Raw genomic sequence first — 15,527 nt, 5'->3', positions numbered from 1 at the left:
ACAGCCAAGGGTTGACTCCAGAGTGGATTTTGGTCTTTACAGAAATGATGAGTCACTAAATTAAGTTAAAATCATTGCTGCTGTTATATTTTCCATGGGTATCCCAGCAACAATGGCTGAGCTAATCTCTGCAGAGCTGGTTTACCTTGGTTCTCTGTAGGCACAGTGCCTGCAACCACACAGAGCATCTGCCTGTCATCCATTGATCCCCCCTTGCCTTCAAATACCTTCTGAACATACTGTGAGCACTAGATGTCTGAAACACAGCCAGTCTAATAGCAGTGAAAAGCAGTGAGCACACAGACATCGTATGAGGCTTCCAGCTGACAGAAGGGTTGACAGTTACCCTTTAATAAACATCTAAGATTGCCAACAGGTGAACAATGCTACAGAACTACACTTTCCTCCTCCAGCCACTCTCTCCTGGAGAGGTTTGGGGCTTTTTTCTGTACATAAATCACATGTAATCAAGGAAGAGGCCAACTTGTCAGGGAGCAGACCACACTGCAAAAGCAGCTGGAAAAGACCACAAAGCAGCAAACATGCCCACTGCTTCGCAGACACAGACAGAAAGGCCTTTCAAAGCACACAGCTTGTGCAGCGACCTGGCACAGTTCACAAGGTTTCTCACCTGAGGGGTGATGCCACACCAGAAGTTAGAGTAGAGAGAGCGAGACTCGAGCATTGGTGCTACCAGCGTCTTGTTTTCTGCTATCATCAGGTTCAGTGTGTCTGGATTGGTCAGTAAGTTATCTGCATCAATGAACTAGAGAGGAGGAGGGAAAAGGAAATAAGTTATGAGACAAAACGATGTGTTTTCTTGGAAATAAGTGCCCAGAGTCATGAGATATTAGTAAATTTCACTCAGATGGGGGTTTTTGTATCACAGGACAAATGTCCCTTACAGGTTAACCCAGGAGGGGCAGGCCCAGCAGGACAGTCTTAAGACTAGAAAAAATGCAGAGCTTCCCTCTGACTCCACAGAACGTTACTCCAAAACTGGGGCAAGGGAGTTTTAAGGGAAAATTATACTGCCCAAAATTTATAACAGGGTTGTCCTGTGAAGATGATCAAGAAGAGCTATTTAAAAAAAAAAAAAAAGAGAGAGAGAGAAAAAAAATAGCCTCACAATCTCATCTTGCTGGGAACACCACCATTAACTGCTGCTGCAGTGACCAAAGGCACACATCTTCCCACATCTGCTGAACATTTCCCTCAAGTTTTATCAATAGCAGGCTGGGTTGCAATCTGTGCAGCTCTTTCCAGGACTATATTTGTTCCTGTCAAACACAGATCCCAAGTCTGAGCCCAAAACTCTGTGGAAAAAGCCTGTGGAGAAACTCAGAAGCCATAGCTCCAAGCTCTCTTGCTCATCAGATCAAGAAACACAAGGCAGCTCACTGCAAACAGAAAGCTTTTCCTATAAAAGGAGAGGAAACAGCGCCAGTACCAGAGCAACTATCTCCGAAGCTTTCGCCTGTGGAGAGTTAATAAATCAAACCTAAATTTATTTCCCTCAAACCTACCAAGATATAGTCTGACCACTTCTCTCGCGCAGCACGAAGGGCAGCTTGTCGGAGTTTCATGACATGGGTGAATCGGGAACTTGGCCAATGTTTCGGTCCAGCTTCTTCTGGGTATGACCTAGCAAAGAAAAATAAAAAGGAACTAGGGATTTCACCATGTCTAGTACCTATTAATGTCATCAAAAAAAGTCATCATGTTCCCTTGCTGCCTTCAGGGCAAAAGAAAAACAGAGTTAGAGTCACCTCAGGCAACCCAGGAGAGCAAGAAAATGAAAGGCTGGCTTCTGAGGGAAACAGATTCCAGCCTTGGTGCTGGCATATGCACACAGGGCACTGCAGAAGAAGCAACACAGCAGCAGTGCCTGCCAAGCGGCCACAGGCAAAATAGCACTAACAAAAACAGCAGCGTCTTCTGCAGCAGGCCAGGCCCCGCCATGATGTAAGCAGGGGCTACCCCACTGGAAGGAACTGGAGCTCATTTACCTCATCTGACCCCGTGGTAGAAAGTCCTCTGCCTTCTGTTAGGTTTTAAGACTATAAATAAGGCTTCTTTAAGTCCAGCAGAATCAACACAGCTGGGGATGGGAAGACTGAACAGGATTTCAGATTCCCTCAGGGTTTGGCATTATTAGTAACTGTTAAGACATTCTGATATCAGCTTTTAAATCTGCAGACACTCAACACCCAGTCCCAGGAGCCAAATCAGTGAGCAAAGTTATGTGCGTATCTCTGTTTTCAAGATCATGTCTAAAAGTAAAATTTTCATAACACAGGATGGAAGAAAATTTGGGGACAGATCCTTATGTGAACTACTTGTTCCAGGCTTTGAAATAATGCCCAAATAAGTCAGTAAAGGTGCTAAGGATTTTGAAAACTTTTTACAGAAGTTTTAAAAAGACAACATTTAGAAACAGAATTTCAATGGAAGGATTTGAAAACAATTAATTCCCTGTTSGTTTACAGGACAAAACTCCACCACTGAACTAAGGACCTTGAAAGCAGAAGCAAGCCCAAGCAAAGGGGAAGCTGATAAACTTTTCCCAGACCAGAGAAACAGAAAACAAAACATGGAAGAGCTGATATTGAATAACAGTGATGATAAAAAAAATGAAAAAAAMCACCACCACCAAACACCATTCTTCCACTTAGAAAGTCTGCACATAAATAGGTGTCATCCTTCATTCCTYAAGAGAGTATTCTCTTTAAACCTAACAACATATTTCAAAGTAATGACTGTGCAAGTTGTGCAAGGGGATAAGGCTGTGCTAAGTTAAATCTAGCTCAGTAAATCTAGTTCAGTACTTATTGAATATTTGATGCTAGGGACACAGTTTTTATATAAACTATGGGAATGGGCTATGATTCTCTGCTTCCTTGCAAATAAAGAATGATGGTTTTTATTCTCTGAAGCTTTTGATATGATCTATTTACCACACAAACAGAACAGCTGCAGATGCTGAACAGCTGAACAGAAACTTGCTGCTCTCAAGGTGTGTGAGAGTTACAGACCGTGTCTGCAGTCAGAGACCCTTCTCTAAGTCAGAGACCCTTCTCTACCAGAGTCCAAATGGGACAGACCCTGCAAAAACTGTGTTTTAATGGCTGGATGATTAATACATGCCCTGKTTTGAAACCAGAAAACCCAGAAGTTTGATATATGCTCCTACTAGCTTCATTCAGCCCCCACTGCAGTACTCACCGGGGRTCCTCCATCGGCCTCCACTCCACGTAGTGATAGAGGTGCTGCACGTTCTTCAGCCACTCTCTAAGGATTGCTGTGGTGTTGTCAACGTTGTGGTCAGTGGCTGCCCTGGAAAAATGACAGCACAAAATAAAACATTAACACAAGATTTAGGTTTAAGGAGCAAACATAAGATGAACACATTAACTCCCTTGGGTTTTCCCATTTGCCCTGACCAACAAACACTTCTGATGGTACTACAGAAGTTGTGTTTCTGATCTTCTTTGCCTTTTCCCAGCTGGCAAATGATTAGAACCCAGCCAGGACCTGCTCCTTAGAAGCACATCCAACTTCTGGCAGAACTCGGTGTAACTCCACAAAAATGCAGGTCCTTATTCAGGTGTCCAGTACAGCCCCACTTGCCCACAAACGACTCCTTAGCTTAGGCAATGCTGCACACCACTGCCTGCTTCAGCAACCTGATCCTGCCGCACAGGAATCACAGCTTCTTTGTCATGGATCTGCAGYGGACACAGGACTTAATCTTGCTCTTAATGCCCTCAAGGTGAACTTTCCATGCTGACTCTCAGAGTCACATCCCTTCAAATATTATCAGTTCCCCCTGTGGAAGGAACAGGATGGAGCATTGCATGGGATGAGCAGCCCAGGAGAAGGTAGTCACAAAGACTATATATATGCACATATTTAGAAGCACRAGGAGTTTGTTCTGTTTGATGTCCTCTTCTCAAGTCCACTGCTGATACTGCACAGCTGGGCGCTGAGCACTCAAGCCCTATTGTTTCACCCGATGGCTCAGGAATCTCACGTGCCAGGACAGGGGAGGCACCACAGTGACACTGCAAGGAGCTCCCTGCTAATGCTAATGCAAAACACTGACTAGTGAATGAAACCTTAATGTTGAAGGACTGTGAGTGACTCATTCCATGACATTTATACTGCAGGCCTGCCCTCAAGAGCTAGCCCTGCAGTCAAGGCAAGGTCCCTGAGCAGGCTCTAGCGTCCGGTCCTTGTGAAGCCAGATGATCCAGACCCATGAAGTTTTGCTGCACAGGCCAACAACCAGCGTCCCAAGAGAGGGGCTCTGACACTAAAAGCTCTGACCAGCGTTGCTAAGCTTGGCTGAAGACCCCGACAGCAAACAGCCTCCAGACAGAACTGAGACACATGAAGGGGAAGCTAGAGAAATGTCCAGATCTACCCCTGAGGAAGCTGTTAGAAGAAAAATGGCATGTTGGTGCCCAAGCTGCAGCAGTGTTGTCATGTAGCAGGCAAATTAGGCAAATTCACACCCGGGCACAAAGGGCTGCTGTCTCCAGGGCTATCCATTCAGCAGCATTTCCAGGSCCAAATTTTTCAAAGGCAATAAAGTTTGTCATGCCTTGGAGGAAACCTGCCCTATGACTAGCAATCTGGCAAGCAAAAAATTTCCATCTGAGTTCCAACCGTCAAGCCATTCTCCAGYGCAGTTATGACCAGTAGTTTCAGAACAATTCACTTCTAACTATATCAAAAGAAATCAGCACTTGCTCCTATTGCAGTATCTGAACCACTGGAGTCCACTTATTCCCCCAGACCAAAAGTATCAGTTATTACAGTGCTTGAAATACCCCATATGGAAAAACAGGCCAGTGGTGTCATTTTAAGTAACTACCATTGCTAAGGAAAAATGGCAAATGAAAATAAGAGTTGAGYTCCTCTTGACAGCAACTGCTCCTCAAGCAATGAGAAGCACAACAGGACCTGCTGTTATAAACCATGTTTCTCACTCATGGACAGTCTGCAGGGCTTGAAAAGGCARAGTATTCCACTTAAAACTTCAGCCCTGCCTCAGACAGTTGGACCAGCTGCATCCTTTGGGTTTTAATCCAGTTTCAAGACAGCAGAGCCATCCTTGCTGCAAAATGCAGCAGCACTACTGCTGCCAGTGGGGCAATCCTCCCCAGCCTGGAAAACTGGCTCTCCTTGCTGTGCGTGATGCCACCAGGCAGGAAGGTTTGAGCTGCACACACAGAACAGCCCTCACCTGTACTGTGCCTGGGACAGTGATGCTGGGCCATGGGATGAGGCTGTTCCCAAGGCAGAAAAGGAGGGGCAGAAAGTAGCACATGTAAGACTCTGTGCTGAAAGCATTTGGGGCTGAATTCTCCTGGGAAAGCCCTACACGCCGGGGCAGCAAAGCTGCATGTGACACACGCGGAGCACCCTCCTTGGTCTCCTATTCGAGCTCATGTGCTGCCTATCAGGGCTTGTGCACCCCAAACACCTTTAGGCTGAGCTGCTCCCCAGCCTGCACCACTGCTAAGGTTCTTCTTCCCCACGTGCAGGACTGCACATATCTTCTTGCTGAATTTCAAGAGATTCTCTGTGGAGAGCTCTTCCCAAAGCCAACACACACTCCCTGCAACTGGTGACTGGGGTAGAAGATTTAAACAGAAAGTTCTTCAAAAAGGGACACGTTACATTAATGACCTCTGCATTAAGAAAAAGCAGCAGCTTCAAGAGCTGATTAACAATGTTTAGAATTTCATCAAATAAAAAAGATCCTTCAGGTAAAAAGGTAAATCCTGCAGGAATTACCACCCARAGCTTGTGTGGCAAGGCAAGAAAAGAATTAAACTCCTGCCACTCTTTTTGGGCTTCTTCATGGCAATAAGTTTAATAGAAAGATTAACTGATTAAGCTGAAACAAATGGACACACCTATTCCAACAACACGGTAGCTTTTTCTGCTCAGATTTAAATTCATTTCCAATAAACAGAAGTCAAATTAAAAAAAAAGTAAAGGTGTTCATATAGGGAGTTAGGTCAGCATAACTATAACCACTTTATATTTATATTTACCTTGGCTTTTACCAGTCATCTTACCATGGACACAAGCCCTCACTGTTCAGGCTCAGCACAGTACCCCATCCCAATCACCATGAATGGTGGAAAAATAAGCGCAACTTCACATACCTACCATTTTAATTAAGTAACACGTGAACAGAAATAGACTAGGAGAACAGCTTCTTTTACAGACCACTCTTATTTTTAGCCTGATAATRTTTCCTCAAACTCTATGCTCGCAAGAAAGAGCTAATTTAGGCTTTGACGATCCCGTTCTCCCCCCACAAAAAGCAACAAAACCCCCACAACACACCACCTTTTACTTCTTCACATCCCAAGCTGCCCTCCCAAGCTATTTACAGTTTGTTTGTAAATAAGGCACTGGGTCAGAGGAGAAAATATTCTTCTTCACCATCTCTACAGGAAAAGTACAGCGGGACAGAAAGAACACTGTGTCCCTCTGGCTTGTCCGCGTGTGTCTCACACTGCAACRTGCTGTGGGAAATTCTACAGCCCTGTAGTAATTTTCCTACGAAACTCAACATTTACCAACTCTTCACTTTGGCAGACAGATAAGGAGAAAGGGCTTCTGACAGTGGTAAGTGCTCCATGTTCAAAAATCATATTCTCCAAAGCAGAGTCAGAACTGAAGGCAGCTGGTCTTCAAAAACCGGAACTAGGAGGACTATCCTTTTCCCTTCTAGCAGTGCTTTGAAAAATAAAACTTGAGGAGGCTATAGGGCTTATTTTCTCTACCAGTGCAAAGAAATAGAGCAGAAGGACTGGATCTCCATCATTTAAATAAATGGCTCCCAAATCACTTACTCCAATGGCAGCCAAACTAAGACACTCAGGTTAGGGCAGTCCATTCTCCTCACCCTACACAAAACATATACATGTTGGATGAGAACAGTCAATAAACCACCTCTTGGTTGGGGCTGCACTGAGAATAGCTCAGATGAAGGGGGTGGACGCTGCTTTCCAGGGGTCCTGCTGCTTCTGGGTGAAACAGGACGGAGCTCAACATGTCTCCGAGATACTCCTTACAGTTATCTCTCAGTTACTTTTCTCTTACAGTTARTGACTCAGTTTACAGGACTCAACTCAACAGTGAGTTCCTCTGAATCACAAGCCATAGGTTGGCCTCACATCCTAAATCCACAGAGACTCTCAAAATAGTGATGGGGGTTTATTTCTGTTAGCTACAGACACACACCCATCTAAAGTTTATTTTTTATATTGTGTTCCCCAGCTTGTGCTAGTAGAGGTCCCCAAGTCATTGTTTGGAATGGAAATCCAGGTTGGAAAAATGGAAGTCACGGTTTGGGAATGGAAACCTTCCATTACACTACATACCCAAGATAAGTCAGAATGAGTAGCTGTTCACCTGTGTTCTCCTTCCTTCTCAGTTTTACAGCCCAAAGCCCACATGGACTATAGATCTTTCTGTATAGAAAGGTCATGCTACTTCATTCAGTGACGGTCATTYCTAACAGGTTGCCACACACTCCAAAGTTGCTTACAATAATTACATGCAAGAGCAGCACACAGTTGCCCACTGCCTCATAAACAGCCACGGAGCTAGCAGAACCCAGACGTTTACACAGCTAAATTGCACTTAAGGCCATTAGTTTACACAAGGATGGACTCATAAATTACACAAATCAACTGGGCTGACGAGCTAGAATAAAGCATCCAATACTCTGAAGAGCACAGATGGTAAAGAGCAGAAAGGAGAATTCAGTTTGCTTTAGTCATTGACAAGATAATTGTTTCTTGGTCTGTGGTATACGAATTTTAACAGCCAAGGTCCAACCAAAGAGAGCAGATGCARGGAAGACTGTAGGTACTTCCAGCTTTATAAAACTTATTAAAGGTCTGTAAAGTTGTTTGGATACTGCACCAGGAGCCACTTCAGCTTTCAGTCACTTTCAGTCTGCATAGAGAATTAACCTCACTGTCAAACAATTTATCCTGATTGATGACTGTATTTATTTCTGGTTCGAGTTCAGCCTTGGCAAAAATAGCTGAGAAAACAAAATCTAGCAATGGAGTCCTCATATAAGTTAAATACAAATTTGAGGTTAGATTTCCCAAAACAAATAGTAAATAAAGTAACAGGTGAGTCATTTCTTCCTGCCCTTTTGTTTGAATGTTGCCAGACTTAAAAAATGAATTCAAAAACACCAAAACCACCAAAATGGCTGTTTCCACTGAGAGCCAGAAATGAACTAGCTTGACTAGGACACAGTGCAGCAGGAGACTGGAAGAGAAGRTGTGGATCCTAAAGGGGTGGGAGAACCAAAAAAAGAAAAATCTGAGACAAAACACTTGTGAAACCCAGTCCAAGTCTTCCAAGGAAGCAGAGAACTGATGGGATGCAGCTGCACTACTGCAGCAGYTCAGGACTAAGCTCAGGACCACAGCACACTATCCCAAAGCGACTGACTCCAGGTGCCTCTTGTATGTTTGTGTAAATAGAAAGGGGAGTTCAACACCTACCACATTAAGTATACTCCATTGTCCCAGACTTCAATGTTTCACTCAGCTGTGAAGGCAACATAACACTCCATTCCTTTGTAGAAACTGATGCTGCTTCCCAGACTGTCAGTCCTGGCAGCCTGCAACACCAGACACCCCAAGTCACCCGCATCTCAGGGGGATCAGAGGACAACACATTGTGGCACTCAGTCAAACCAGCACTGCAGTTCAGGGGCTATGAACAGATAAGCTTTCCCTGCTACCACTTATTTTAGCTCCATTATGTTCACTGACTTTATTAGCAAGACCTCAACATCCAGGCCCAAATTCAGAAAACTGTTTAGCATTTTAACAACTCACTTAAATGCTGTGTGCTTATGACCTTTGCTTTTGGTGTCAATTCAGTCCCTAAGGTGTCACGTCCCAGGAAAGAGGTGGTCTGAGCTCACATCAGCTGCAGGAAATTGTGTGGGAGTGTGGGACTGAGAGGGACAGCCCAGGCTGGGCAGCAGTACAGGAACAGGACCTCACAGTACAGGAATGCAGCAAGCATGTCCCTTCTCTAACTGTATCCTTCAGCAGCTGGTGGATAAGGGACTTTGCTGGCAGCAGCAGCAACTTGGGAACCTAYAGAAAGAAGAAATTAAGTACCAAGAGACTGACCTCCCTGGGCAGCTTCCCTTTCAGAGCAAAGGCACTGCTGGATGTAGCAGCAGTGCTTCTTCACTCCCAGGAGCCTTGGGCAGTGTCCAACAGTGCCATGACAGATACCTGCTTACGTCCTTGGCTGCAAACAGCAGCCTCTGGTAAACATGAGCACATCAGCATCTCGTTAGGACAGTCCCCAGCCAAGGCCTGTCTGTGGCAGCCTCACACAGGGTCAGAAATCAGTATGTCATGGCGGTTTCTCTGGCTTCCTAGAGATAAGAGGAATGCCCCTGCAGTGTGCAGGAAGCCCGTGCCACTTCAATCCCAACTTCCTGCTCCTCCTTGCTCTAGTTCTGCCCACTGCCCTCTTATGTAGTTTCTCCCCCCGCCCCGATCTTCAAAGCAAAAAAGAAGCATCAGCATTTGGCCTCACCAATCTTCCAAGCACACTTGGCTTCACTGGAACAATCCCCACAAAGTGCAGYAAATCTTACATGCACGTGGTCAGGGCTTTTGTTGGCCTCCATAATCAATTTGCTCATCCGAGGAATTAATTGCAACAGTTCCCTATTTTTTGAAGGGTTAGCTGAAAGGAAAGCTTGTTCCCAGCAACACTAATTGAGACACCAGCTAATGCAGCTGTTGAGATTAAAGCGCCCAAGCCGGTGGGAAGGAAGAAGAATCTTAAGAATGGTTTTTAGTTCTAGTAACAAAAGCCAGATACTCTTTCCAGATTACGCCAGGCTGAAGAGCAGTATTAGCTGAACAGAGCTATGGTTGAAATCGGCGCACTCAGTGATTCCACTGAAGAGCTAAGAACATACCCTTTCAGGCATGACATTCTTAGCATCTCTTAACTTTTAAGATATGAAATATGACTGTTTTTTCCCATCATGAATGCATTTTAATTCTAATCATACCCTAGAAGACTTAATCAATTAAAGTCACTCTAACACAAAAAAAAGTTTTTTTTTTTTTTTGTGGAATGAAATAACTGTATAATTAAATGGCTGTGTTTTTTAGCCATTTGCTAATCATATGCTGTCAGAAATGATACAAAGGAATGGGAAACTGAGACAGAATACTGTAATTCTGATTTACTAATTGGAAGTCGTTAGAATAACAATAAGAATATTATTTGTTTTAAAACACATTAGGCCACTTCTGGAGCAAGCAAGCTTAGCTTTTGAGATAAAAAATTGCCTCTGAAAAGAGAAAATAAAACATGTGTAGAGGGCAAGAGATGCTCAAAGTTAACAATCACCAAAAAGCAACAGCATTTAGTATTTTCACATCAGCAGGAGGCCCCCTGAACTTCCGAACTCTATGCACAGCCTGATGCAAGGCTCACACATTCACAGGAGATTTCTTTCATCTCCGCTGAGTTTCAGACCACAGTTCACTGGCCTTCTGATATTTGAGGAATCAAATGCAATCATTCATTCTGTTCAGCAATTTATGATTTTTATCTACATTTTCAAACAGTAAGCTTCCCCTTGACATAGCTATGCACATGGAGTATCAGTAGTAAAGACAAGTCACTCAGAGGGCCTGGCCTATGTTCATTTTCAAATCAGACTTTCTCCCATGGAAAGTGTAAGTATAGTCTCAATGTAACCAAATCATGGGACTTCCACTGGCAAGGGCAGATTCACAGGAGCCTTGACAAAGCTGTTGCATATTCAGGCCCCACAGATACATGGCCATTTCACCAGGAGCAACAGATTGACTTCACCCACAAAGGCTTGGAAAGGAGATATTAACTCAGGAAGAAAATTTGGACTCGGTCACCAAGCCAAGTGAAGGCTTGGTGCATGAACAAACATAAAGAGCACCCTGCCAAGTCCCAGCCTAGGATTCCTCTTAGCAATCCTGGTGCATGTGGGCTGATGAACCTGGAGCAAAGTACTATGTTTTCACGAAAGTTGCTGAAATGAAGTGGCAAGGGCTCAGCTTCTGGCAGGAATAACTTGGCCCTTTTGTACAACCTGCCCTTCACCCAATGAGGACCARCCTCATCTCTCCTACCTGCTGGTAATGTGCACACAGGCCCCGCTTACTCCTCACCTTCCCAAGGCCTGTGCAAAGAACTTGTGGTGAAGCGGTTAAGAAAAAGAGTCTGGCAGAGCCTACACTAAAAATAAATCTCCTAGACTATTTGCTTTCAGAAACATGACTCTGCTCTTCTCCTTTGTGAAAGGACTCACTGTTTAGGATCAAGAAGGCGGGGATAGGTGTATGCACCAGATGAACAGCTCAGGGACACACTGGGAAATCCTAGCACTGTTGTCAAAATGCAGGAGGTACTGTTGTCAAACCAAAGTCCCCTCTATCACATATCTCACGTGGARAATTTGGCTAAATTTAAAGGTTTAGAGAGTAAGATCTTCCCTGCAAAGGCAAAAGCAGTTTCCAATAGCATAATTAAGAAATGTAGCACAGTAACTTCTGTCCACTCAGCAATGCTGTCACCAAGAATGGGTGACGGGGAATATGAAAACAAACCGAAACCGTCAGGAGGGGTAATTCCTTCCCAATTCCTACAGCTCATCAATCTGAGCTGATCAGCTAGTCCACTAGCAAATTAGACAACCATAAGGAAAAAAAAAAAAAAAGGTGCTAGCAATATTTAGTACAGTCATGGGTGAATAAAGACAAAAATTAGTTTCTTACTTGAGAGGCGTGAGAAGCCACTTTTTACAGGAGGTTCAAATCTGACCACTGCATTAAGAATAAGCAACAAAGTTTTAAAAATGCCACCTCGAATAAATAAATAAAACCACAGCTATGTACTGATGCTCCTGGGATGGAGAAAATGAGGCATGAGGCCTGAAATCCACCCAACCATCTCTCTGGTTTCTTCCAAGGATATGCAAGGTGTCCACAACAGCTGCTGCTGATTGGAGCCACATGCAGGAGGTTGAAAGCATGGCTAAGAGGATCACAGGATCACAGCATGGGCAGCTGCTGTGGGGCAGCTGCTGTGGGGCAGCCTTGCCGCCTGCCATATGATAAGGAAATGAAAGCACACGAAGGGTGCAAGCCAGGGCAAGCTGCCTCCAAAGCAGGACACACACTTTGGCCTCATAAGACATTATAAAAAGCCATGCAGAAAAGGTAATACAGGAAGATTAAAAATAATTCAAACCTTTGACACAGCTCTAACTAGCTAGATATTGTCTACAAACGCTAAAATGGTAAATAGCTACAGAGTTTTCTTTTGTGTGGCAGGGGAAAGGTTTATCCAGTCAGCAAGTTTAACTGCAGGAGAAGGCTGGGCTGTCATGTTCTCTCTTTATCTGCTCCTCAGTACCTACAACTAATGTGATCATCCTACATCTTGCCATACTCACCACTCAGATTTGGGAGACTTAATCATGCCACCATCATGGACTTTATTAATCCATGGCTATGAGCAGGCCATGATTTGTTCCGTTAACACTCCTCATCTGGTATAGAACAAGCAGAGGCCAAACCACCAAAGTTAGTCACAGGGCTGGAAYTGAAGGTCTCACTTTTCCAGGGACTACTAGAGCTTCAGAAAGAGCCATTGAAAACAAACACAGCCAGAAATCAAGCCAGTCATTTAACTGCCTGTAATCCAGGATCAGAGAAACAGCAACCAAAGTGTTAATGTTAGAGACATTAAGCACYCCCACAAAATATTTAGCAGTTTACTAGGCCGAGCAAGGTGCAACCTCTGCGAATCCACAACATGAAGCTAATTGTACGCAGCATACAACGGGCCAGACTATGAATTTCTTCATCTATGGAATTTTTTGGCAAACTAAAATATAGTGGGTTTCATTACCCTCTCACTGACACAGATTTCATTTGCTACAAACTCATTCGTGCCAAGTTCTGCTTTCCACTGACATCAAGTTCAAAGTCATGAGTACGTTATTGTAAAGTTACACTTGGCTGAGGCCAGCTAGGAACTTGAGACTGCAGTTTTGGCCTAACCTTTCCCAAGTAGCCACTTACACTGTAAAACAGAGGTTACTTGAACTGCCTAGCATGGAATACTGCTTTAAAATAAATGTATTATGTCATACTTGCTGGCAAACAACAAAAAAAAATGTTTTATATGCAACTAAGTAAGGGGAAAAACAAACCAACAAGCAAAAAACCCACCCCCCACACAGCACATCCATGCAGGGAAAAAAGAAATATTCAGCCTTCATATATGAAGTAGAGGGTTTTGCTGGATGTCACTTGCAATCATGTATCACATTCCACAGATGTGCAAACAACTGGAAAGGTGACAGCACTTCATACACCAAGATTGTTCTGMAAATGGAAACAAGACATTTTGCAAGCATGAAATGGTCAACCTACTAAGTCAAAGCCTTCTGACTTCCAGCTGGGGACTGACTTTACACAGCGCTCTCGCTTTGATCTCCAGCTGTCTCTGGGAATTAGGCTGCATGAAGCAGACAGGCTCAAGGGAATCCACAGGCCACTGAAGCTCATTCAGGTCCTCGAGCGTGGCACCGCAGCAGCATTACAGCCTTCGCTTCGCAGGGAGAGGGAACAAAAGCAAAGACACTAACGGACTTCTCACAAATGACAGAGGAGGAGTGAGTGTCAGGGCTGGGAGTAACTGTCAGGGCTGGGAGTAACTTTCCAGTCCTACATCCCTCCTGTTAGACATGGTAGAATAGCATCTCCCTCAAAGATAAAATACGAGCATTCAGCTTTTGTAGAGCACATTCAGAAAGTGCTTGTCAGTCTAATGGTAAATTTATGGCCAAGGCAATCTTCAGAATAGTTTTCTCCAAGCTCTTTTAAAAAACACAGAAGCAAAGATTTTCTTCCTATCCAAATACTCTGCCTCTTCAGAGCCCTGGATTTCAAGAGATGTGGTTCTAGATATTTCTTTTTTTAAAACAGTAAAGCATTTCTACTTGAGGAAAGACACATCCTCAGGATCAGGCATACTTTATACAAGTTTGTAAGAATTAAAAGCAGATGAATTCTACCCAGGAGCTCAGTCCCAGCMCAGCCTCCACGATGCTCCCCACAGCTTATTGCTCTTTTAAGGTGTCCAAATCTAGGCCAGATCTGTTGAGCTCACTGAGTACGTGCTGCCTTTGCTGCCCTTGCTGCCCTCGCAGGCTACCCCTTGCCCAGATTCAGAACGGGGTGGATAACAGAGGGCTGAGGTTCTGGTTTATTAACTGCCTTTCATCTTTTTGCACTTTAAAGGTCTTGCTTCTAAAGTTGTCAAATTAGGCAGCTAAACTCCATTTTTCTTAGCACTCAGGTGGTGAAACATATTTTTCCTTTTTTTTTCAGAAAGAGAATGCAGTAGGGAATAACATGCAATAAGTGCAGATTCTCTGAATTAATACTATAAAATTACACACCTCATAATTTACCAGGGCTCTGCATAAGCAAAGCATTTCCACTATTACATTCCAAAGACTAGCTAAATTTCTGAGTCTAAACCCCTTTCATCTGTGATCTCATATTCCACTCACACAAAGAGGAATCCACATGGCCTTTTTCTGGAAGGAGTCATGGGTCCACATGTGCATGACACGTGGCTACTGCTTGGTCAATGTGTGTGCCATAGTATGAATTCCTGAGTTAATATTTTCTCTGGGAAAGGACCGCTGTCACATTCAAAATCATCAGAAACTGTTACTATGCTGACAATTAGGATAACTCCAGAGGGGGGAAAAAAAAAAAAAAGCCAGAAATGTCAACTTCTAACCTTCTAAATTGACTGCAGAGCAATGTAAGAAGTTCTGTGCATTCCTATCCCCAACTAAGGAAGAAGGATCCAAAGAAGTGACATTTAAACAAAGGAAGGATTTGGATGAGATTTGTTCCAATTACACGACAGGATCCTGTTCCAACAGTTTGCTCTTTTTGTACAAGTTTCTAGGAAACATCATTGCAGATGTGAAAATTTCAGGGAGYGCAGAGCACTGAAGACTGCATCAGCAATGTGGTAAATGCATGTGGAAAAGAATGTGRATGCCTGATTCATTTTAACTTCTTCAAGTTTAATCCTGACCACAAGTAAAGTTTGAGGATAGCTAATTTTTTCCCTTCACTGCATGGATGTAAACAGAGAAGGGAACTGGACACTTACGAAATCTCAGTAGCTGCTTCCATCCAAAATTAATGGATAAATCAAGACAAATGAAATACTCACTTGCCTTTATTCTGCACAACATGATTTCCATTTACGCTATCTCCAATGGGAGGGATTCACAACTTAGATACAGTCACTGCCAAGGGCTAAAGTGCTGCAAGACAAGGCCTGAGCCAAAGCTTTCYAGCATCAGTGGAAAGACTCTCATGTATATCTGCAGCCTTTAAATCTGATTGCTC

At 43.8% G+C, this 15,527-nt stretch overlaps 1 protein-coding gene across 1 annotated transcript in view; it reads right to left on the bottom strand.

Annotated features, from left to right (window-relative positions):
- COLGALT2 (collagen beta(1-O)galactosyltransferase 2) overlaps positions 1 to 15,527 on the bottom strand; it is a 40,131-nt gene that overhangs the window by 11,153 nt on the left and 13,451 nt on the right. Inside the window, exons 2-4 of the mRNA XM_026044235.1 lie at positions 3,226 to 3,336; positions 1,527 to 1,644; positions 632 to 766 (exon numbers count right to left, since the gene is read on the bottom strand). Coding sequence (XP_025900020.1) covers positions 632 to 766; positions 1,527 to 1,644; positions 3,226 to 3,336 — 364 coding nt within the window. The remainder of the gene's footprint in view (positions 1 to 631; positions 767 to 1,526; positions 1,645 to 3,225; positions 3,337 to 15,527) is intronic.

The sequence above is a fragment of the Nothoprocta perdicaria genome, unplaced genomic scaffold (genome assembly GCF_003342845.1).
Source record: "Nothoprocta perdicaria isolate Ctin4 unplaced genomic scaffold, notPer1 scaffold_355, whole genome shotgun sequence".
Taxonomy (NCBI): Eukaryota; Metazoa; Chordata; class Aves; order Tinamiformes; family Tinamidae; genus Nothoprocta; species Nothoprocta perdicaria.
Note: the sequence above shows the minus strand (reverse complement) of the source record. Positions and strands in the feature narration are given on the sequence as shown.